General features: G+C 37.1%; 1 protein-coding gene across 1 annotated transcript in view; it reads left to right on the top strand.

Moving 5' to 3' along the window:
• LACS6 (long-chain acyl-CoA synthetase 6) overlaps positions 1-22,584 on the top strand; it is a 153,760-nt gene extending 131,176 nt beyond the window's left edge. The window contains exons 17-23 of the mRNA XM_089988294.1: positions 7,592-7,715; positions 7,878-7,964; positions 18,426-18,529; positions 18,615-18,700; positions 19,948-20,034; positions 20,108-20,194; positions 22,241-22,584. Of these exons, the coding sequence (XP_089844420.1) occupies positions 7,592-7,715; positions 7,878-7,964; positions 18,426-18,529; positions 18,615-18,700; positions 19,948-20,034; positions 20,108-20,194; positions 22,241-22,327 (662 nt within the window). The 3' untranslated portion in view covers positions 22,328-22,584. The remainder of the gene's footprint in view (positions 1-7,591; positions 7,716-7,877; positions 7,965-18,425; positions 18,530-18,614; positions 18,701-19,947; positions 20,035-20,107; positions 20,195-22,240) is intronic.
• The last annotated feature ends 1,900 nt before the right edge of the window (positions 22,585-24,484 follow it).

Below are 24,484 nucleotides of genomic sequence, written 5' to 3'. Positions count from 1 at the left end.
TGGTTAGTTTTATGGATGTTAATTGCAAGTTCTTTTGTGGTATCTGGCTATCCAGTTGGAATTGGAACTGTGAGGACCTCGGGTCTTTCGGAAGTTTTCCGCACTATTTAAAAAAAAAAAATCCGCATTTTCAAAGGGGATGAGTTGGGGTCGTTACAGTTGGGCCCATTACCATAGTTATTTTGTTTTACAAAGTGAGGTGACTTATAGGTTTTTACATTGGAAGTCGACTTAGTAACGACCAAAACATCATCATTCTTATTGGTCATGCCAAGACGGGTTTCTTCTTAACATACCTCGGTAAGAGCAACTTTAAGAGATAACTTTGGTTCTATAAAAGAGAGAAGACCTCATTTATTCAAATTTCAGTCTTACATCATGAAGAAATTGAAAAAAGTGCTCCTCAATTTGCTCTCTTCTCATTTCAATATCTTCGAGAGCCATCCATTTAGGCTCAAGAAAAGTTAGTTCATCTCAAAGAGGGGGAAAATGCTAAAGTAATCTCGGACACGCATGTCCCCTTGCTTAGTGGATCTAATTTTGTCTTGACAAAAAATATTGTCTAGCAAGATCCGTTTGGGTATACATACCCTTAAGAAAAAACCAAGCTTCACTGGATCTTTTAAATTTAGCAATGTTGACACATTTTTATGTCATGATTGTTCATAAACCATGCCAAAATTTTGTCATGGTTACTTTTCTAATCATCTACCTTTATTTGATGTTCATTGATGGCTTTAAGGCGATCATCTCCAACGAGAGCTTTTTCAATACCTCTTTCAACTTTGGTGAGCTTTAACAATGGTTCAAGAGAGGTTTCTGTCACAAAACCCCAAAGTTTCTTCTCTGTAAGATGATTTTTCATGGTTGATGCCCACATCAAGTAATTGGATCCATTAAGTTTGAAGGAGAGCTCTACTCTTTATTCATGCTCCATGATGACAAGAAAAAGATAAAGATGAAGAAAGTGATAGCACTTTTGTCACGATCTTCAAACACCACAAGAAATGCTTCCAAGATCAAGAGAACTCAACTGGCTCTAATACCATGTAATGAATTATGCGAAATTACAAATAACAAAGTATAAAACACTTACAAGTCCAATAATGGACAATTACAAAGAGGATAGACAAGCACTCAAGTGCACACACAAGTCCACTAAGGGACAATGCCAAAAGACTAACATAATTCGAGTATTATTGAATAGTGAGAGAAAAGGAATGAATACATGTAGGGAGAGACACCCCTATTTATATACAAGAGAGAGAGAGGGACCCTTAGGAGTGTTAGACAAGGAGTCTTCACGATGAGCTGTGCAGGAAGAGGCGTCTGCAGGAAGAAAAGACGTCGGAGTCACACCTGCGTCTATCAATGTATTAATAATATATTGAGTACACAATTTTAGGGTACGAAAATATCCTCTAGTAATATCGTAAATTACATTACATACTAACTGGATCTTGACCCGATTCAGTACATGGATCGGGTCGGGTCCTGTACATACACAATTTGAGTCCAAGACCCAATGACAACTTTTCAGCCTCCCTCAAGTTGTGCATGGTCCTGGACCATGAACAACTTGCCTTTTAGAAACCAAAATTTGTCCTTTGTCAGCCCTTTGGTGAAGATATCAGCAACTTGCTTTTCAGTTCGCACAAACATGGGCTCAATCTCCTTTTCTTCAACTTTTTTTCTAACAAAATGCTTATCTATCTCAATATGCTTTGCTCGACTATGATGAATGGGATTGAAAGACATATTGATGGCACTTTGATTGTCACACAATAGCAGTGACCGAGCAATTGGTTCTCCCATTTTCGTTAGGAGATGCCTTATCCATGTGGCTTCAGCAGTGGCAGCTGCCATCGATCTGTATTCAGCCTCAATACTTGACCTAGCAACCGCCTTCTGTTTTCTACTACTCCAAGATACCATGTTCGATCCAATGAAGCTGTAATAACCAGATACTGATCGTCGTTCATCTGGATCACTCGCCCAATCAACATCAGCATAAATAATGACCTCATGGCCGCCGCCTGGATCTAATTCACTTTTCTTGTATACCAGCCCATCACCAATTATACCCTTCAGATAACAAAGTATTCGTTTGACTACCTCCATATGTGACGTATGGGGTTCATGCATAAATTGAGACACCTGATTAACCGAATACACTATATTGGGTTTAGTAAAAGTCAGGTATTGTAACATGCCAACTATGCTACGATACTTAGTGGGATCTCCATATATATCCCCTTCTTTAGAACTCAGTTTCTGATGAATGGCACTTGGAGTTGCTAATGGCTTACAATCTGTCATGCCTGCCCTACTGAGAATGTCCAGCGTGTATTTGTGCTGAGTAAGGGTGAGTGTATCACATCTTTTATCAACTTCCACCCCAAGAAAATACCGCAGCTCCCCCAGATCTTTCATTTTGAATCTCTGACTTAATAACTTCTTTACCTCCTCAATGTGACTTTTGCAGTTCCCTGTGATGATGATATCATCTACATATATCAATTGTAGAGTAGTGACATCTCGTTCATTGTGAATGAATAACGAGTGATCCAGAAAGGACCGAGAAAAGCCATGCATTTGTATCTCTAGTGAAAAACTCTCGAACAAGGAACGAGAAGCTTGTTTTAATCCATAGAATGCCCTTTTTAGTTTGCATACATATTGCTTGGCGTCTCGTTCTACATACCCAGTGGGTTGTTCCATGTAGACTTTCTCTTTTAAATCCCCGTGTAAAAATGCATTTTTTACATCTAACTGGCTCAATGTCCATCCATGTTCAATGGCTAGACTCAACACAATACGAATGGTTCCCATCTTAACCACAGGGCTGAAAGTTACATCGAAGTCTTGTCCTTGTCCTTGTGTGAATCCCTTAGCAACAAGTCTAGCTTTATACCTTTCGATGCTTCCATCTGGTTTATACTTTATCTTGTATACCCATTTTGATCCAACGACATTTCTATTTAGTGGTCTAGGCACAATCTCCCATGTCCCACATTCATGCAAGGCTTCCATTTCTTCATTTATTGCTTTGACCCATCTTCTAGAACTTGCAGCTTGATAGAACATGAGAGGCTCATTCTCTTTATTTATGGATGTCAAGAACAACTGAAAATCTAATGAAATTTTTTTATAGCTTACCCACCTGTCAAGCGGATGTCGAATCCGTGAGGATCTTCTGATATCCATCATCTGTGGAGCATGGTCAAAAGGACCCATATTTGTACAAGGAATGAATGAGGGCTCTTTCTCTCGCCGGGGTGTATACAACACCCTTATTTATACCTTGTTGTCTCCAAGTCTTGTGTGACAATCTCTTCTCTTTGAGTTGCATTTGTTGATTCTTCATATGTCTCCTTTTGACTACAGTCTGTTGGGCAATCTTCCTTATCACTGGAGAAGAGTTCTAAATTTAACCATGGGTAGTATACCTCAACACTGGGACTTGAGTTAACAACATGAAGACTTGAATTAGACGTCTGAACATCAAAATTCATTTCATCAAAAACTACATTTCTCGATATTTTGACACATTTACTCAATGGGTCATAACACCTATACCCCTTGTAGTCTTCAGCGTATCCCATAAACCTGCACTTTAAGGCTTTGTCTTGAAACTTATGTCTCAATGAGCTGTCAATGTGAACATAGCAAATAGACCCAAATACACGTAATTCATGGTAATCGGGTTGTATGCCAAATAGAGAAAAATATGGTGACTTATTTTCTAAAATGGTCATGGGCAGTCGGTTTATCACATGAACTGTGGAGTGAAATGCTTCAGTCCATAGTGTTACAGGAAGATTGCTCCCGTGCATCATGCTCATTGCACTCTCAACAATATGTCGATGCTTTCTCTCAGCAATCCCATTTTGTTGAGGTGTATGTGGGCAAGACACTCTCCTCTTTATCCCATTATGTTGAAGAAAACTAGCAAAGTCACTAGAGGCGAATTCACCTCCTCCATCACATTGGAAATTGAGAATGTTGGTAGAGAAATGGTTTTGAACGAAGGAATGAAATTTTTGAAACAATAAAAAAACTTCTGATTTGTGCTTCATGAAAAATATCTAAGTATAGCGTGAATAACTATCAACAAAAATGAGATAATATTTACTGCCAGAAAGAGAAGCAATTGGGGCAGGACCCCAGACATCAGAACATATGACCTCAAAGGGCCTTGAAGCTCTCTTATTAATGGAATTGAATGGCAAAACACGACTCTTACATAAATGACAACTAGAACACTTTATATCAATGACTTCTGAACTCAGACTAGACTTAGGAATGAGATTATTCGAGACAAGTTTTTCAATAAAATGACGACCACAATGACCCAGACGACTATGCTAAAGTCTTGGCTTATTACATTCAGAAATGGCGAACACAAACTCAGAAGGAGCGAGAAATTGTTGTTGGTGAGGCTTCAAGGATGAATAGTCAGAATGAACAGAGGAAGGATCTTCTTGAAAGATGTATATGTTGCCCCATCTTTTTCCCTCAACGAATGTCTTCAAGAGGGAGTGAATTCAACTGAAGCATTAATATCAACAAGTTTTGAGACAGAAACAATGTTCTTCTGAATATTAGGAGCATGAATAACATTTGGAAGATTAAGAGAGGACTTGGACATGGGTATAATGGCATTTCCAATATGTGAGATGGAATGATGAGAACCATCTCCCGTGACTATGCTATTCTTACCAACATAAGGAGTGAGATTCAAGAGTTTACCCGCATCACCCGTGACATGAGTCGCTGCTCCGGAGTCGACATACCAAGTGCCTTTATCATTTTGCTTCATATTCAAGCCTGCCAAGGCTGCCAACAACAACTTTTTTACTTCTCCATCCCTCCTAGCCTCTGCTTGTGGAGTTTTTTCTTTGTTTTGAGGGTTGAACCAACAATTTGCTTTAATATGCCCTTTCTTATTACATAGAAAACAGGTGGGAATGGGCCTTTGTCCTTGTATATTGGGCGTGGGAAGTATACCATGGCCTCTAAAGTTTCTCCCTTGGCCTCCCTTTCCTCGAAAGAAATTTCCTCTACCTCTACCATAAGTCATTCCTGTGGCCAACACATCTTGGGTTCCTAAATGTCCATGAATGCCTTCAGAAGATCCTTTCAGAGTCATTTCATATTGCAATAGTTTGGCATGAAGGTCTTCAAATTTTGGAAGTCCTGGTAAACATAATAAAGTCGTCGTCATATTATGATAATCTGGCCCGAAACCACTCAAAGTTTGTTGTACCTTATCCTTTTCACTGATGAGACACCCCACAATAGCCAGCTCATGATGGCTTTCATTTTGTTCAGGTATTCCATAATAGACATGGAATCTTTCTTTAACATTTGAAATTCTCGCTTGAGAAACATGATTCTCGCCTCAGAGATCTGTGAATATGTCTGAACTAGCTTGTCCCACAGTTCTTTGGCCGAACAATCATCAGGAATGGCTACAAGAACCTCTTGTGAGAGAGTTGAAGTGATGTATGCCACTAACGATTGATCCCTTTTCATCCATGCAACATACTCTGGATTCTTGAGCATGAGGAGGTGGGACCGATCCATCCAGATGACCGGAGAGGTCCTGACTCCTTATAAACGGAACAATCTGTCTTTTTCAGGTTAAGAAGTTGGAATGATTCAGTTTTTCAGAGACTAGTTGACCGAGAAAGCTAGAGGAGAGGCCTGACTGCGGATGAGGGGAATCCATTTGAGAGGAAAGTGAGTTATGACAGAAATCGGCACAGAGATATGAAAGAAAATTATGACACAGGATAAAGATTTGACAGGAAATGAGATAATATTCAGATAGAAAACAAAATAGAGGATCAAATATACTTTTTCAGAACTGTGTAAGACACAGTAGATTTGAAATAATGTTCAGTTATGTAAGACAAACAATAAAGAGCTAGTGTGGACAGAGGAAACAAAAAGGACAGATAACCAGCAGGTATAAAGAATGAAGGAATAGAAAGAGAAGCTCGGCTTTTGCGTGATACAGGAGAAAGAGAATCAGATTCATGTGCCTAAGCTAATCACGTGAAGAGTTAGGAAGTAAAACACGAGGAGAAGGACCAGGTTCACGTGATTAGGCAGATCGCGTGAAAGGGTAAGACTCGACTTTGACCTTTGCGCAAAAAGGGAAGATGGTTAGAAACAAAACCCAATAGTGATAGCAGACTGAATATGATTCAGATCTGCGATGGAAGGGGTAGAAGAGAAAGAATAACTTGACAGAAAGAGGAAAAGGAGAATAACCTGTCGACGAGAAGAGAAAGTCGACTGTAAAACACGAGCAGAAGGACCAGGTTCACGTGATTAGGCAGATCGCGTGAAAGGGTAAGACTCGGCTTCGACCTGTCGACGAGGAGAGAAAGTCGACCTTTCACGTTGACAAAAAATGAAGTTGAAGTAGTTCTTCACACCCAGAAGTCATGCTGCTCTGATACCATGTTAGACAAGGAGTCTTCACGATGAGCTGTGCAGGAAGAGAAGGAACAAAATAATGGAAGAGGCGTCTGCAGGAAGAAAAGACGTCAGAGTCACACATGCGTCTATCAATGTATTAATAATATATTGAGTACACAATTTTAGGGTACGAAAATACCCTCTAGTAATATCGTAAATTACATTACATACTAATTGGATTTTGACCCGATTCAGTACATGGATCGGGTCGGGTCCTGTACATACACAAATTGAGTCCAAGACCCAATGACAACTTCTTTTCAAGGAGCTCCCCATTCATAGAGTCGTTGGGGATCTCCCAACGGTCATATTTATGACCGTTGGGGCCCCAACGACTCCATGAAGTGGGGCCTCAAAGCACATAATACAAAAAAAGAAAAAAAAAGAAAAAAAAAGAAAAAAAGGAAAAATAAGAAAAGAAACAAAAAATAGTTGTTTTTAATAAACAACTATTAATACATGTAAAAAGACAAAAATGCCCCTATCGGGCAATATTATATATATATATATATATATATATATATATATATATATATATATATATATATATAACATGTGTGTGGTGGACAGCATTTCTTTTATATCTTGTATTATGTTATAACTAGAGCTGTTAACCCTTTTGTTGAATGAATAAAGGCTGTTTATTTTGTGCTTCTCTCTCTCAACTGTGAGTGTGTGTGTGTGTGTGTGGATATTGCTTCTAAATGTAGTGATCTTTCCAGAACATCTCTGACAAGAGTATTTCCACTCTTAAACATCAAATTGTGGATCTTTCATGAGTTCCATGTGTCATTCAAACTGTGAAATAACAATAAACCATTTATGTATGTTCTTTTCTTGCATTATGCATCAAGCATATCCTATTTGCTATGTTTTTGGTGCATCTATTTTCATTAGCTTGTTGTTAAGAACTAATAGCTTATACACTGCCAAAGGAATGATTCCACATACTAAAATCAAACCACAGAGATTGATTTTGTTTTGATATTGTGAAGCACACAGATGGACTAGGTGCAGTACTCGGCTACTTTTGATATTTCAAAATTTTTGAATGCTTAGTCTTGATATACTTATTTTTGTATGTTCATATTCATTACAGAAGTGAAGCTTGTGGATGTTCCCGAAATGAACTACACCACTGACGATAAGCCTTATCCTCGTGGTGAGATCTGTGTTAGGGGTCCCATTGTTTTTCAAGGCTATTATAAAGATGAAATGCAAACGTAAGACCTGCACTGAATTTTTGCCAGCATATGAATGATAAATTTTAATTGTAAAAGATGAATTGTGATATCTTAAGATTGAAAATTGGTATAAATTACTAGCATATGAAGAATTATGATTTGGTTCAAGAAGTGCTAAATGATGTCTTTTGGAATTGATAGGAAGGAGGTAATTGATGATGATTGCTGGCTTCATACTGGAGATATTGGGTCATGGTTGCCTGGAGGACGTCTAAAGATTATTGATAGGTATATATCATGAAGTAGTTGTTTTAGCAGCTTCTAGAATCCCTTTTTCTTTCATTGTTGTGTTCTGCAAAAAGCAGGTGCATTTGTTTAATTCATTCATAAAGTTTTTCGCGCGTTTGCTTGAAGGAAAATATGTAATCCTTTATTTATCTTACAGCTGCGAAAATGTGCTTCCATAATTTTGGTTGTGATTGTTGTTGGGATAATCTTTTATTGCTCTGATTCTTTGGAAAACCAACAGTCATTGACATATTTTTTATTGTAGTGAAGCCAAACAGGGTAGAATATCTGGCCTAGATCCATCCATATCCATTGATTACTTTGTTGCATTATGGAAGTATATTGAGCTTGTGGAGCCAACAAGTTGTACAAAGTTTTACTTTTTCTCTTCTATATATGTATTTTTTAAAGATTTTTCATTCTTATCATTTATGTCTTCTTTAGTTGGCATCAATGTTTTGTAGGAATATTGTAAAATGTGTGTATTGATATTTAAACATGTGATTGTTTCTCTTTCACATTGTTGTTACCGAGTATTTTTGTCACATGGGTATCTATGTCAGACAGACACTTGCATGTGTATCTTCTATCGATTCATGGATATTTCATGGACACAATCAAACCAATTTCACACAGTCAACATTGTGGTATTTTCCTTTTATGATATTTTTTACTTTTTTCACGTACACTTGTGTTCTTTTTCTTTTAAAATTTTTCATCAATTATATTACATTTCAATTTCAACTTAGATTCACTATTTGATGTTCTTAGTTATAGTGATTTGGAATTTTGTTGTATACACACACATACATACATCTATGTGTGTGTACAGCCGTGTCCCTGTGCACTAATTTTTTAAAATTATCACATCGCACCAAGTGTATCTGCATCATGTCCCTCCTGCATTTGTATCCATCTAATATTATATGGATATTGGTGTGTCATGAAGCGGCATATAGAATCAGAGACGCAAAAAAAATTACAACAACAACTACGCCTTCATCCCAAAACAATTGGGGTCGGCGATATGAACCAACAAAGAAAATCATTTTGGGTCTTCCACATGAATCCTTCTCCTCCAATCATTTATATCCAATGCCATGTCCTCGGTGAGGTTCAAAGCCGTCATATCCTTTCCTATCATCTCCATCCAAGTCTTCCTAGGCCTACCCCGACCTCTTTTAACTAATATATTTTTCCATTCTCTATCCTTCTAACTGGAGCATTATTAGGCCTTCGCCGAATATGTCCAAACCACCGTAAACGATTCTCTCATCTTATTTTCAATGGGTGCAACGCCTACCTTCTTACGTATCTCCTCATTCTGAATCTTATCTTTTATTGTATTTCCACACATCCATCTAAGCATACGTATCTCAGCTACACTCATTTTTTGAATATGATGTCTCTTGGCAGCCCAACATTCCGTACCATATAGTAAAGCGGGCCTAATAGTCGTCCTATAAAACTTTTCCTTCAACTGCAATGGCATTCTACGATCGCACAACACTCCAGTTGCACTTTTTCATTTCATCCACCCAACCTTTATCTTATGATTTACATCTCCATCAATTTCTCCATACTTTTGAATGATAGATCCCAAATATTTGAAACAATCATCCACCGCTATTTCTTGCTCACCAAGCTTCACTATACTCCCATCACTACTTCGTTGCTTACTAAACTGACATTTCATATATTTTGTCTTACTCTTACTCAACTTAAAACTTCTTGCTTCCAATGTCTGTCTCCATAATTCTAACTTAGCATTAACCCCCAGCTCTAGACTCATCAATCAAAACAATATCATCAGCAAACAACATACACCACGACACATTTTCTTGAATTGATCTCGTAAGCTCATCCATCACTATAGCAAATAGGAAAGGGCTTAAAGCAGATCCTTGATGTAACCCAACCGTTATAAGAAAATTGGTTGTCACCCCTCCACAAGTGCGGACATTGGTTACTATTCCTTCATACATATCCTTAATTATACTAATGTACTTGAGACAAACACCTTTCTTCATCATTGTCCACCAGAGAACGTTCCAAGGTACTCTATCGTATGCCTTCTCCAAATCAATAAAAACCATATGCAAATCTTTGTTCCTCTCTCTATTTCTCTCAATAAGTTGTCTAAGAAGATGTATAGCTTCCATAGTTGATCTTCCAGGCATAAAACTAAATTGATTCTTCAATATCATGACAACCTTCCTCAACCTAGACTCAATCACCCTCTCCCAAAGTTTCATAGTATAACTCATGAGTTTTATACCACGATAGTTTGTGCAATCTTGTATATCACCCTTATTCTTATATAGAGTCACTAAAGTACTCTTCCTCCACTCATTAGGCATCTTATTTGTCCGCCAAATCTTGTTAAAAAGATTTGTCAACCATTCTAAACCTTTCTCTCTCAAGCATTTTCAAGCCTCGATAGGTATACCATCTGGGCCAACTGCCTTTCTTGATTTCATTTTCTTCAAAGTCTCTGCAATTTCTTTCTTTTGAATCTTGCGCATGAAGTCACGATTCATCTCATGAAAAGGAATGGACAAGTCTCCAAGATCCTAAGCATGACTTCCATTAAATAGCTTATCAAAATAATCTTTTCATCTCTCTTTAATCTTCTCATCTTTGACTAAAATCCTTTGTGTTTCATCTTTGATACATCTAATCATACCCAGATCCCTCGATTTCCTATCTCTCATCTTTGCAAGCCTATAAATATCCTTCTCGCCCTCTTTGGTATCCAACTTGTCATAAACCTCCTTATATACCTTATCCCTCGCGTTTCAAACTACTTTTTTAGCTTCCTTCTTTGCTATCATATACTTCTCCAAATTCTCATTATCACGACTCTTACTTAGATTTCTATAACACTCTATTTTACCTAGCGGTGCACTGCCTTTAGACTCACCCAATACCTCCTTAGCCACCTTTCTCATGCCACCCGCTATCTTATTCCACATTGATTCTGAATCCTCCTCGAGACACCAATCAACTTTCTTAACTACCTGCTCTACAAACATTCTTTGTTTAGCTCCTTTCAATGCCCACCACTTAATTCTAGGATCTATCCTATGTCTATCCCTTTTGCGGCATTATCTAATTCTAAGATCTAAAATTAAGACTCTATGTTGTGTAACTACACTTTCTCTCAGTATAACCTTACAATCGATGCAATAACCCCTATCTCTCTTTCTAAGTAGGAAAAAATCTATCTGACTCGTATTAACCCCACTTTTAAATGTTACTAGGTGAGACTCCCTCTTTCTAAACCAAGTGTTTGCTAAGATCATATCATAGGACAAATCAAAATCTAAAATCCTTTCTCCACTTTCGTTTCTTTCTCCTATACCATAGCCTTCATGGATACTCTCAAATCCATCCCTTCTAATGCCTACATGTCCATTAAGGTCACCGCCGATGAAAAGCTTTTCTCCATAAGATATTCCTTGTACTACTCCATCTAAATCTTCCCAAAATTGACGCTTAATAGAATCATCTAAACCTACTTGAGGTGCATAAACACTAATAATATTAATAATATCCGTACCTAATACTAATTTAATAAGTAAAATCCTATGTCACATGGGTGCGGGTGCGGGTGCGGGGATTCGACACTTCCAAAAAACCCGGGTGCGAGGTTGCGGCAGGGGCAACAATGTAATATATATATATATATATATAAGGGGGTCGGGGGGTTTCCCCGATGCGGGTTTTTTCAAATTTCATTTTATATACAGCTGCACGCACCCATCTCGTCAGGAGAACAGTGAATACTAATAGGCAGCAAGGCTACCACCATCATTATCATTTATTATGGAGAGAGAAAATCCTTTACGAAAAAAGGATCAGCAAGGCGACCACCATCATTATCATTTATTATGGAGAGAGAAAATCCTTTACGAAAAGAAGGATTAGGAGCTGCTGTCAGCAGAATTTTTTTTTTAAAAAATTCGCAGCCCATTTCATAGGGCAATTTTTTTTTTTTAAAAAAAATCCAAAAAAAAAATGGACCTAAATGATCCTGGCTGCGGTCAACACACCCAGGATCGGGTTGACCGCACCCGATGCCGCACCCTCATTGAGTCGCGTCGACGCGAGTGCCGCACCCTGCTAGCCGAATTCCTGTGACATAGGTAAAATCCTATCACCCTTCCTACGGACCTCAACTACATTATCTATAAACTCACAACTCATAACAATCCCTACTCCATTCCTATTTCTATTTATTCCTGTATACCAAATCTTATATCCCCAAGGTTCTATCACTTTTGCCTTCTCACCTACCCATTTGGTCTCTTGTAGACATAAAATATCAATCTTTCTCCTACACATAACATCTACTAACTCTACCAACTTACCAGTTAAAGACCCTATGTTCCAAGTGGCTAACCTAATTTTATGGTCTTGGACTAACTTCTTTACCCCCACTCGTCCAACAAAGTGAAGGAACCCTTGCCTATTTGCCACCACACCCGGGCGTCAGTATGACGCATCGCTTCCGGGCGACGACCTAGCAACCCTTGCCCATTTATCACTACCTCCGGGCCTATAGAGTACAGTGCGTCGCTCAGTAGGGAACGCCCCAACGAAATTCTCATATTGGTTCATATTCATAGGGTATGAAAGTTTTTATGCTGGCTATCACTGGCCTACCGCAAACTAAACAGTTATACACAGGCAAAAAAATCAATTTATCTAAAACAAATGAAATCCAAATGCATTATCATAATGTATTTGGCTAAACCCAACAAACAATGTATATCAAAGAACATGAACAAGAAATAAAAAATACTCACATAATTTACAAAGAAACCTCACTAGAACACTCATACATACATTTAACTACACCTGTCATTCTCTCTCCTTACAACACACACACACACACACTTTTTTATATGAGAGAGAGAGGAACTAGCTCAAGGGCTAGTTGGAAGAGGGTCCAATGGCTAGAAGGGATGTGCCAGTGAGCAAATGACTGAGGAGGGACTCACCGGTGAGCCCCTTTCTGCAAGGTTGAGAAAGTGCAGAAGTATGGGAAATCCGACTGAAAAAGCTAATGGTCCGGTAGTGAAAGGCCCTAATTACAAATATAAATCATCAAGTGGAGGTTTCTCATCTATGAATGAGAACTCAAGTTTTATCATTACTATAAGGATTAATGGGAGGAATTATGAAGCTAGGCATCACTCCTTAAATATGTCGATTGGAGCTAGAAGGAAGCTTGGATACATCAATGGTGGAGTGAGAAAACCATGAGAATGGGATTCCACCTTCGCCTATTGGGATTGTGATAATTACTTGGACATCTCATGATTGATTCAATCAATGGAACCATCTATTGAAGAGACATTTATGTGTTTTGAGACCGTGAAGGAAATATGGGATGCCGTGTGTAACGCCCCAAAATTTTAACCCAAATTTTTGAGGATTTTTTTTATAACAACGAAAACAAGTAATATTATGGGGTGAAGCATTCTGAAACATTACAGTGGAGAGCAAGCCAAAACGTTTATTTCATTTCACTATCAATGAATAATGACATCAGAGTCTTAATGACATGTTCTAAAAATGAACTCAGGCTATCTCGGGAACAATAAATCCAAAATCTCGATCAACACCCCATCCCGTAGGCGCTCATGATATTTTATTCTTTACCTGAAAAATGGTAAATTGATTGAAATTAGACTACAACTGTGTAAGTAGGAATTACTGTAATTTTTCTTGCAAGTATATCATGTGTCAAGTATGTGATGTGGATGTCGTGTGTGATTTTCAGCATATACAGGATCAAATAAAGAAACGATACATCAACAGTAACATGTATATCATTTAACTAACAACCACAACATTAGCATGAATAACATTTAGCTGCTCATCAACATGATTCAATATCTCACATGTTATAATGTCTAAAGTATGCTAAAAGTACAAAAACTATATTCTGAAAGAGTTATGAAGCTATAAATCTAGCAATTTACTCAGTGTGATACCTAAAATGTTCTAATTAGTATTTATCTTTATTTATCTCGCGGGTACACGCGGGCCGAATTACCCGTAACGAAAGAGAACATTCTGGGGTTTATTATTCATAGGTGTTTTATTAACCCGAACGTTCTAACCAAAACTGTAAATCCTAAGGGAGCAGCCAGTGACCGAGAGAACCTCTCAAAGGCCAAAACCAAAACAAGATGCATCCTTAACTTCTGCAGAAGAACAAAGAGCTACCACCTAGGACACATTGGTAGTCTGGGTCCCCCTAACTCCGAGGACTGGGGGACCAACGAGTCACTTTAGATCGAAACAGTTAAACACATGTCCCCGGAGTTTTGTACCACCTACCCTCTCCAAGGTAAGCCCGAATCTGAGTGGGTTAATCTTTTCATTTAATTATTTTCCCGAAGCACGGGGCATTTCCCCAACTACCTCCTTACTACCATAGTAGTAAGTTCTCAACCTTAGTCATTTTACCAAGGTATAAACATCCCAATTTTTTTCATATTGATTGCACAAACCCACTTAGAGTACTTCGGTACCTTTAAACCAGTTAAGCACACAAGCCCCGGTACCTTTAAACTAGTCAGGCATCAATTTTTTATATTTCAATTTACTTGTGTAGTCTCATTATAAACTCGAGGGCCCCTGTGGAACCCTTAGATTTTAATTTGGCTGGAATCATAATTACTTAGTCTAATAGTTACTAAGTATGAATGGTGCCAACAACCTTTAAGATAGATTTCATTGCCAACATACAGAGACAATGGTGCATACATCAACAACTTACATGACAAAATTTTTAGATATAGGCAAATTACACATACGCCCGTTTCCATATCAGGTTACAATCCATTCTATTTAAAGAGCATAAAACACAATGTTTCACAAATATGTAGCATCACATATTTCCCACTACAATCAGGATGTTGTATACAAGTTCGTAATGGCAATAAAGATTAAAATGAAGTTTGTTCTCTTCTTCTTCTTTTTTTTCAAAACAACAGGCACATGATAACAATTAGGGAATATGCATTGCATAAATCAGACATGCAGTTTCAGAGATTTTGTAATGAACTTATATGACAAACATTTCTCAAAATAGGTTGTTTCTTTCGTGTGTATGCACCCCAATATGTGCAGTAAGAGTAATGTCGCGTAATGAGTGTGTGAGTACTGTGGGAATACACAGAAATTTTAAACATGAAGTGCATACCCATTTGTTTCTGTGTACATAAAGTTATAGCAAAGGCTGAATGTAATCACAACCAAGGTCACAACATGAAACACGTATGCATTACTGTATGTGCTCTGTAACGTGTGTAATACGTATGTCACATTAGGAATATGTGAGCTGCAAAAATGTGTAGGAACTACGATCATAAAAACACATATACCGTTCAGGTTATACAACAATTAGCAAATGAAATACATAGGTCTATCTCTGTTATAACTACCCAGATATACTTGTAGATATTGTCCTGCTTATGGATCGGCATATACTCGTACAACCTAACAGGTTGACAGATGTGTACAGGTTATTGATCTACCAAAGCTTAAAAAAAAATTAATTTGTCAATCATTCAGTATGTGCATGCTTCTATTCTAAACCAAGCAATAATCTGAGCATAACAATTTCAAAATATGCAGTTATCTGTGTCTGGGAAAAATCAGGTCATACAAAACACCCGAACATGTAGGCTCCAGTGCAATGGTATGTTCAGTAAAATATGTCACTAGGTGAGTGGTTATGAACTAAAAGATAAAATCAGCTATAGGAGATTCGAATGCCCATTGGAGTTCCAACCACTGTATTTAAACACTACCGCATCAATGCAAGCTTAATCCATTAAGCTGGTTTGAAATACAACAATATATCTTAGATGTGCCTCAACGAAAATGAAACAGACTTACGCATGGTCAAACCTCGATTCATCCGAAGCAAATCAAAAGGAATCAACCGGACCCAAGCATACCTCTGACCATGGTTACTCAGATGAAAAAAAAAAGAAATTTTAAAGGAATTACGCAACACTTATGCATGTTTACTATGAACATCAAAAGAATTTCAACAGGTTACAACACCATTTTTTTTTCATGCTGAGTTCACGACAGCCAAACTCGGAGCCCTATTAGCAGAAATCGAACTCCCTTGGCAAAGATCGAAGGTAAACCCTTAGCTGAAAATAAACCCTTTTTTTCATAGTAGTCGGAACCCCCAAATCGGTCGATTTGGGTTTTCCGACAACCCTCATATCCTTCTCTCATCCCCTTCATAAAAATCTGAAACCCTCAAATCAAAGATTTGGGGTTTTCGGCGTGGGATTTATCGTAATCCCCAACTGTCACAAAACCCCCTCCCGATTTGGGGATTTTCGGTCCCCCACACACACACCCCGAGCACGCGAGCTACCTACGGAGAAGAAGAACAGTAACCTACTTCGATGGTGCTTTTCCCTTGATTCACCGAGGCTTGGAGTCGAATCCCTAGCGCCACGCCTTCACGTCGCGAGAGAGAGAAGGAACCCGGAAGGGATTTGGGGAAACAGAGAGGTAGAGAGAGACAGCGAGAGTGGGAGGAAGAGAGAGCTCAGGGAGGAGGTGGTTATGAAGAGATGAGGGATGGGAGGAAAAATGGGGGGGGGGGGGGGGTGGTTACCCCATTTCCCTCCAGTGGCTGCGTGAAAGCATGCAACCCCCCTTCATTTCCTTTAAAAAAAAAAAACCCCGTAGGGTTTACTTAAGGAAACCCTTTTAACGCACATCATTTTTAACATTACCTTTTTTTTCATATTTACCTTTTTAACGCACCATTGTTGCGGGTTTGGTTCGACTGAACCCGCGACCCATATCAAGTTGGGTCCACCCTTGGGCCTATCTGGATCCATCAGAGGATCTGGACCCACATCTAAATATTTATCTTATTAAATATTTAATAATATTTTTTTAATATAACACAAATTAAAAATTTTGTGGATCCAATTACATTATTATAAATCTCTACTAACTTACTATGGATCCGGGGTCCATTGTGCTTCATACACCCCTTAAATAAATATGAATCCAAGGATCCAAAGTGTTCACCGTACCATGACTTGGAACCATGGTTTTAAATTTAATATTTACGAGTCCAAGCCAACTATTATGGACTCCAAGCAGTGAATCTCAGATCAAATCAGAAATTCTAATTGGGTCATTGTCATATTTAAATCTCTGATGTTCAAGATCCAAATGCAATATTGCGGATCCAAACGTCGCATAGGCTATTACGAATTCCAATTAAAGTGTTATAGATCCGATATAGAATTTTTCTTATTAAGAATCCGATTTAGTGATCCGATATCTAAGATCCAAATGAAATATCGAAAATCCAAACATGATATTATGAATCCGATATTGAAGATCCAAAAAAAATATCTGATATCCGAATACAAATAACACATACACTAATAAAAATATCCTTGTACCAGTTCAAGGACATAAATTTCATGTTTATTTATCAGATAAAATTCACGGGTATTATACCGTGACTGATGCCTATTCAAGGAAGTTTAATGTAGCCAAGAAATGTGATGTGATGGAAAGGATTCATAGGTGCAAGCAAAGTAGTAGATCTATAAGTGAATACTACAATGAACTTGTACTTTATGGGAGGAACTTAGCCTGTATGACAGTGAAATGCTCGATGTGTGTGCTAAGGACCTTGATTGAACTTAGTCTCTGATGGGAGAATTTCTCGAGCAATTGCAAGCTATAGCTAAGATGCAGTTGATGGAAATTTAGGCAAGGAAACTATCATTCTAGTTACGGAACTCAACCAGTACTAAAAAATAAAAAAATCATGGGGAAGATATAAAGTGGATAACATGTTCCTGAAACAATAATGAATGCTACTTACTGAAGTATGCCCCATAAGCTATGATATGTCACTTGATGATGGCTATCTTTTATTCTTTTTGGTTTCCGATAGGTACGCTTGGTTTTCATATCAGCTAGGTCAAATTAAGCATGTGACTTTGGTATTGCCTTGACATGGATCTTGCATGTTCTTGTAGTTCCCAAAATCTTTATAACCTGTGAATTTTTTTTCCATTGCAAAAGTAGATGCTACAAAGGAGCATCTGAACCAGCTGAATGTGTATTACACTTGATATTTGGGTATTTTAGTGATACATATGTTTCTTTCCCTCTCATGCATTTAAGAGTCTTAATGTTTTGTATTGAATGACAACAATACTTCCATTTCCCATCTATGCAACAAATATGATCCTTCAGCCTAACTACTAGCAAAAGTCTTTTTCCTTTTCAAAGGTGGTCCAAGCTCTTCATGCCTGTCCTGTTTTATGTGTCCTGTATCTTTTGTCGCTGAATGAAACTTATTTGTCATATTTTCTAAAAAGTTAGAAAAGAAAAAATCTTTAGGCTTTGATGGAAAACATGCTGGCTTGTTTACAGGAAAAAGAATATTTTTAAGCTGGCACAAGGTGAGTATATAGCCCCTGAGAAGATTGAAAATGTATATGCCAAGTGCAAGTATGTTGCCCAGTGCTTTGTATATGGTATGTTCTGTTTTATAATGTACTTCACCGCTTTCCATCTGAAATGATTATCTAGCGGACATCTTATTGATTTCATTCCTGACAGGGGATAGCCTTAACTCAAGTTTGGTATCCATTGTAGCAGTTGAGCTAGATATTCTAAAATCTTGGGCTTCATCTCAAGGCATCAAGGTAGCCTACTTGCACAGTTTTCTTTTCCATTTAACAAACACCAAGTTTATGTTGGGATTTTGGCACTAGCGTAATGCACGAAAAGATACCAGACCTGGTTGGCGCAGCGGAATTTTGGACTGTCCAGTAAGGAACTAGAGGGAAGGAGGTGTGAGGCTAGGGACTCTGAGTATATGTGAGACACCTAAACACTCGACAAAGATCAGTCGTGCTCGCTCTCACTAAGGAGAGGTCAAGAAGACACTAATGTTTTGCACACACACACACACACACACTCGAGAAGAATTCTTCATTTCATTGCTTGATGCTGAAAGGGAATACTGTTAAGTTGTATATATATATATATATATATATATATATATATATATATATATATTTATTTATTTATTTATTTGTTTCATATTGTACATATATTCATATATATATATATTTTTTATTTATTAATGATGTAATAGGTAATACCCTCTATTTTCGTCATTTCCCAGCATTGTAATAGGTTGTGTCCATTAGGGGTACTTTAAATCTTTTTCTTTATTTTGTTCCACACGAGATTTCTGTTCTCATTGAGCTCATCTTAGGACACGTGCATTATCTTTTAACAGATGTGCCGCCCCAGCCAAACTTTTAACGTTATTTTACTTATTCCGTGAGTCGGAGGCGGGGCATCGCCCCTCCTTTTTGTTCCAAGGCCTGCCTTGTGTGGGCCGATCCAGGCAGAAGACATTGTCAGGTGGGGAGTTTGTCTGGAACATAACAAATACATGAGGGGTATATATAGATCCCAAAGGGCTAGGGGATTAGGACGTCCCATGCTAAATTTGGAATAATTCTCAAACTCCAAAGAGACTACTTTGGAAGACCAAAAGACTTAGCAAATTCCAAAAAGGTCTCTTTGGTAAACGAATAGACTTCTCTAATTTTGCTATTCTAAAAAAAACATCTCCTAATGGGATGCCGACTAGCTTGGCTAATCATTAATTTTTGGATTTTGGATCTGTATTAGATCCAAAACTATTTACAAATTAATACTTTTACAGTTCAAAAACTTACTGGCTTTTCTAACTATTAACTTGTTGGTATGCAACTGTGCACTACTTGTGATTTTCTGATGAGATTCATTTGACCACAAATTCAATGCATACGGTTTCTCGCCTTCCTTTTTGTAGTAAATATTTATCTGCCCACATGGCATGAATGTGTTTATGTTTGTTTTCTGGTGCTTATGGTCATTGCATATGGAACTGCAGTATGATGATGTGCAGCAATTATGTTCTGATCCAAGAGCCAGGGCAGCTGTGCTTGCTGAAATGGATGCCGCTGGAATGGAAGCTCAGGTAAACCAACCACTTTTTATCATATCTAAATAATTTTAACTTGAGGCATTATTTTATCCCAATTTTGTTGCAGTTAAGAGGATTTGAGTTTGCCAAGGCAGTGACCTTAGTCCCAGAACCTTTCTCCATGGAGAATGGTCTTCTCACCCCAACATTTAAGGCAAGATTTAATCTCCTTCTCTCTCATGCATGCATGTGTGTGTGAATAAGTATACATATAGATACAGACATAAATAACGATGGTGCTCCTTGTGCACCTGCTCTAATATTTTAGCTGTTAGATCTATTTAGGTCTTAAGGTCTTGGAAGAACAGAACGTGGAAAAGATGGTTAAATTGGGTGACTTTAAGAATCAACATAAAACTATGTAAATGGAAAATCACTTATTCAATCTCATATATAATAACTTTAAAAAGTTACCTCTTTACTAACAAGTAAACTTATAAAAGGTGCATAATAAAACTAGGTTGGACATTGTTTGATCAAAACATATTTGGATCTAGTTTAGTTAGGACTCGAGTGGATCTTGGTCAAGTCAAGTCAAAGCTCATTCTTAGATTCTAATTCAGATCTATGATAACCTATGGTTTCATGGTTGTTTTGAATCAAAACTACATGAACTGATCTTAGACCAGGCTAGGATCTTCATGGGCAGTGGTTGGATTCAAAACCATGCCTAGGTCCCTGTGAAGATTGCATCGGGTGGGCCTAAGTCATGTTGTAGTTGAATTTAAATTAGTTTCACCTGAAACCTGTACGAATTAATTTATCATTGCAATTTTTTATTTCCTGGTGCCAGGTTACCATTGTGTGTGTGTGTGTTTTAAGCCACTGGATTCATTTACATCCAATGGTTTCATGGTATTTGGAAATAACTAACTAAAAATGGCAGCTGGTTGTGTGCTTTAATTTTTTCGTCTTTTTTACTAGGGATTAAAATATCAAATTAAAAAAGAATTACCATATTAAATCAACTCATATGATTTTGATGTGAACTAACCTAGACCCACCTACATATGACCTAGACTGATCATAAGTCAATCTCTTGATTAAAAAGAAGGTTTTGTTTGGATCCAACCAGTGACCGCTTGGATCCTTGTCTAATCCAAGTTTATCTTGTAATATTTTGAAGCTTTGTGGGTTCCTTAATTTAGACTTGGATGCGATTTTGATCCTACCAAAATTGGATTTAACAAAGAACAAATTTGCTTCTAAATCAAAGTTTACCAGATACATTTAGGTCAATTCAAGGTCCAACCTTATTTTATTGTCTGCTAGTTATAAATGTTTGAGTTTTCCTATTTTAAATTGATTTCAAAGTGGTTTCTTAAATTTTAGCTTAATTTCTAAAGTGATGCAGCTTAACCAGCTTTTAAGAAAGTGTTTCACAATCGTTAGGTCTAAATATGGACTGAAGGTGATTAGCTTTATGAAATTTGTTCTGTACTCACGGTATGTCAAACTTGATTTATGGAGATGATTTTTCTTGATTCTTGCAGAATGGATTTGTTATAACAAGAGAATAAGGCTCTGTTTGGGAGCCGGATTTGGGAGGGGATGAGTGGAGGTGGTATTTAATGAGGGTGTAATTAATACCACCTACCCTCACAGGTTTTGGGGGGCACTGTTTAGGAGATGAGAATGGTGTTGGGAGTGAAGATGAGCTATTTTCAACATCCGTGTTGTTGACAACTCCAGCCTTATCTCCCATTTTCATCTCCACTCCCATCAGTCCTCTCATTCCCTCTCCAACACCAGCTCCTGAACAGAGCCTAAATCAATTGTTGAAATAAAAGCTTATGGCAAAGGGAAAGTGGGTTCAGCTCTTCTTTTCCTTGGAATAAAAATAGATGGATGAATCTCTCTCTCATATTTTGCATTTACCTGACCACCTTAGTCAAGACAAAAACACTAAATGACATTATCACCATAAAGGTTGTCACGCTAGTTTTGAAGTTCTCGTAAAGCAAATCAAATTTCACCAGATAACATCCTTTCAACTTACACATACAGCATTAGACACATGCATACACAATCGGTCCCGATACGAGATAAGACATGCTAAGTGAGGTGCCCTTGTAACATAGGTGGTTCAGATTTGATGGCATCCAACCTCGAGACCTACCCATAAGTCATCAGTATAGACATACTTGAATAAAAATTGTTCCTAATTTTCTGATTGTTACCTAATTGTTGATTGTTGCAGATCAAGAGACCACAGGCCAAGGCATATTTCGCGAAGGCCCTATCAGATATGTACAATGAGCTATCTACTGCTGACCCATCGACTTAGCCTTGTGATTTAACTGAAAGTGGTAGATTGCTGGTGATTGCCAGTTTTATTGCTACAGCCGCTAATTATTCACGGATGCTAGTTTCATCATCTCTAATTGGTTATTCATGGTTATCTATAATAAGGGATGTGAGATACATGAGAATACGAGCTGTTCTCGTCTGACATTGAAAAATCATCAAGTGTTTCAAATCTTGCATGTTCATTCGTCAACTCTGGACCACATTTCTTTTTATTGAAATATTTTTTCCTGAGGATCTTTTATCTACTTGAGACCTTATTAGATTACAAATTGCGAAAAAAGTGGATCCACTGTACTAGCTGAAGCCCTTGCCGTTTTGCTTCAGACAAGCAAACTGACTACTTGAGGCAGCAAACGTATCAGAACAGTCACTAGTTTCTCTATTACATACTTTGGTTTCTTCTAGCCCTTTGTCACGTCTCCACGGCATTTATCTTATGTGAGACAAATTACGTGGACAACAGAAGATTCAATATCATCCATCATTATGTTTACATTTGCTTCAAATATAGATGTGCTTTAATAATAAGATGTAGCTTCGGCAACTATTGGTTTGTTTTATTAAGCAGATGAGTTTAAAGATACTGTACATCTCACCAACTGAATTTTCAGAAAATGATATGATGTGTTTTTTCAAATATCTTAAAATTTTTGAAATTTGCCTGCTGTCCAAAATTGTAAATAGGAAAATTTTTATGACCTTTTCACAGGCGAACATTATGAACTTCTGTTGGCTAAGGCAAAACTTAAATGTATATTCACATATATTTTTTTGTGTTTCTCAAGAAGCGTGGAAAAAATTATGTTATTTATGTGGTTTCTTTGTTAAATACCTTAATTAAAGCACATATTTTATACTAAAATTGCAAAAAACAGTGTGAATCTCCTTTCTCCTTTCTTCATCAGTCACTTAAATGTATGTTTATATCAAATTTTTTGCAGTCATCGTGAAGCGTACAAAACAAGTTTTGTGAACCTCCTCATGATCGTAACTTCACAAATATCTTAGTAAAATCACATATTAAAATAGAAAATTTATTGGATATCATGCAAATCTCTTTTGTAACACTTACTTAAATGTATATTCACACTTTGTTTGTTGTGGTCCTCGAGAAGCACATAAATATAACTTATGTGAACCTCTTTTAATCATAAATTTATAAATAATGAAGTAAAATCATAATTTTTATCAGAAGATATCTAATTTTGTTGAGAGACACAAATATGTTACTAACTATGTAAATACCACAGTAAGACCACATATTTATATGTGCAATGTTATTTCATGTTTGAGATTTTCTTTCTAGAATCAATGTGACTCTTCGGGGGTATAAAAATGATTGTCCACACCCCAAGACTATTTTCACATATTCTAGGGTTTCTTTGTGGTTTTCAACCTTTTACAAAAAAAACAATGACTTTTTTGACAACTATTTTCGGCCATTTTTTTTGGCGATTCATCGGCGACACTTCAACGTTGAGCTTTTTAGATTCATCAACGACAAGTTTTTCAGTAAGCACATTCTTAACGACAAATTTTTTCGGTAAGCACATTCTTAACAAGGTTTTTCGGTAAGCACAATATTTTTGATGAGTTTTTTAATAACCCTTTTCCTCAATGTTTATAAAATACAAAGAACATTGAGCCTACATATTTCAACATTTTTTCTATTGTTGTATTTCCTCTTTTGTACCCCTCTTTATCCTTAATACATAAAATATGCCTACATTGGAAAATATAAAAAATTATAACGATATTAGTTTACCTTCCTAAATGTTGGGTTTTATTGACACAACTGAATAGTAGTTGGTTTAACAACTTGAGGCTCTTGTTTTTACAGTTAGACGAGTAACCACACATTGGTGATGGCTACAAGTACCTTTATCTTCTAATGCCTAAAGGCATTGCATTTTTTTTATTATCTGATACAATTAAACATTGTTTGATGCTTTTTAATCATGTTTTTTAGTTAGCTTTTTTAGAATGCTAAATTTTGTTTAAGTTGTTTTGTATGCAGTGGTGTTGTTGGTCATTGATGAATAAATTTTGTGCTTCTTAGTGTTGTGTATTAATGTCAAAGATAGTAATTTTATATTTTTTGTAAGATATCTTTTTAAAATTTCTTAAGGTCTAT

Source organism: Nuphar pumila, chromosome 15, assembly GCF_984573655.1.
Source record: "Nuphar pumila chromosome 15, dmNupPumi1.hap1.1, whole genome shotgun sequence".
Classification (NCBI taxonomy): Eukaryota; Viridiplantae; Streptophyta; class Magnoliopsida; order Nymphaeales; family Nymphaeaceae; genus Nuphar; species Nuphar pumila.
This window is presented reverse-complemented; position numbering and strand designations above follow the sequence as displayed.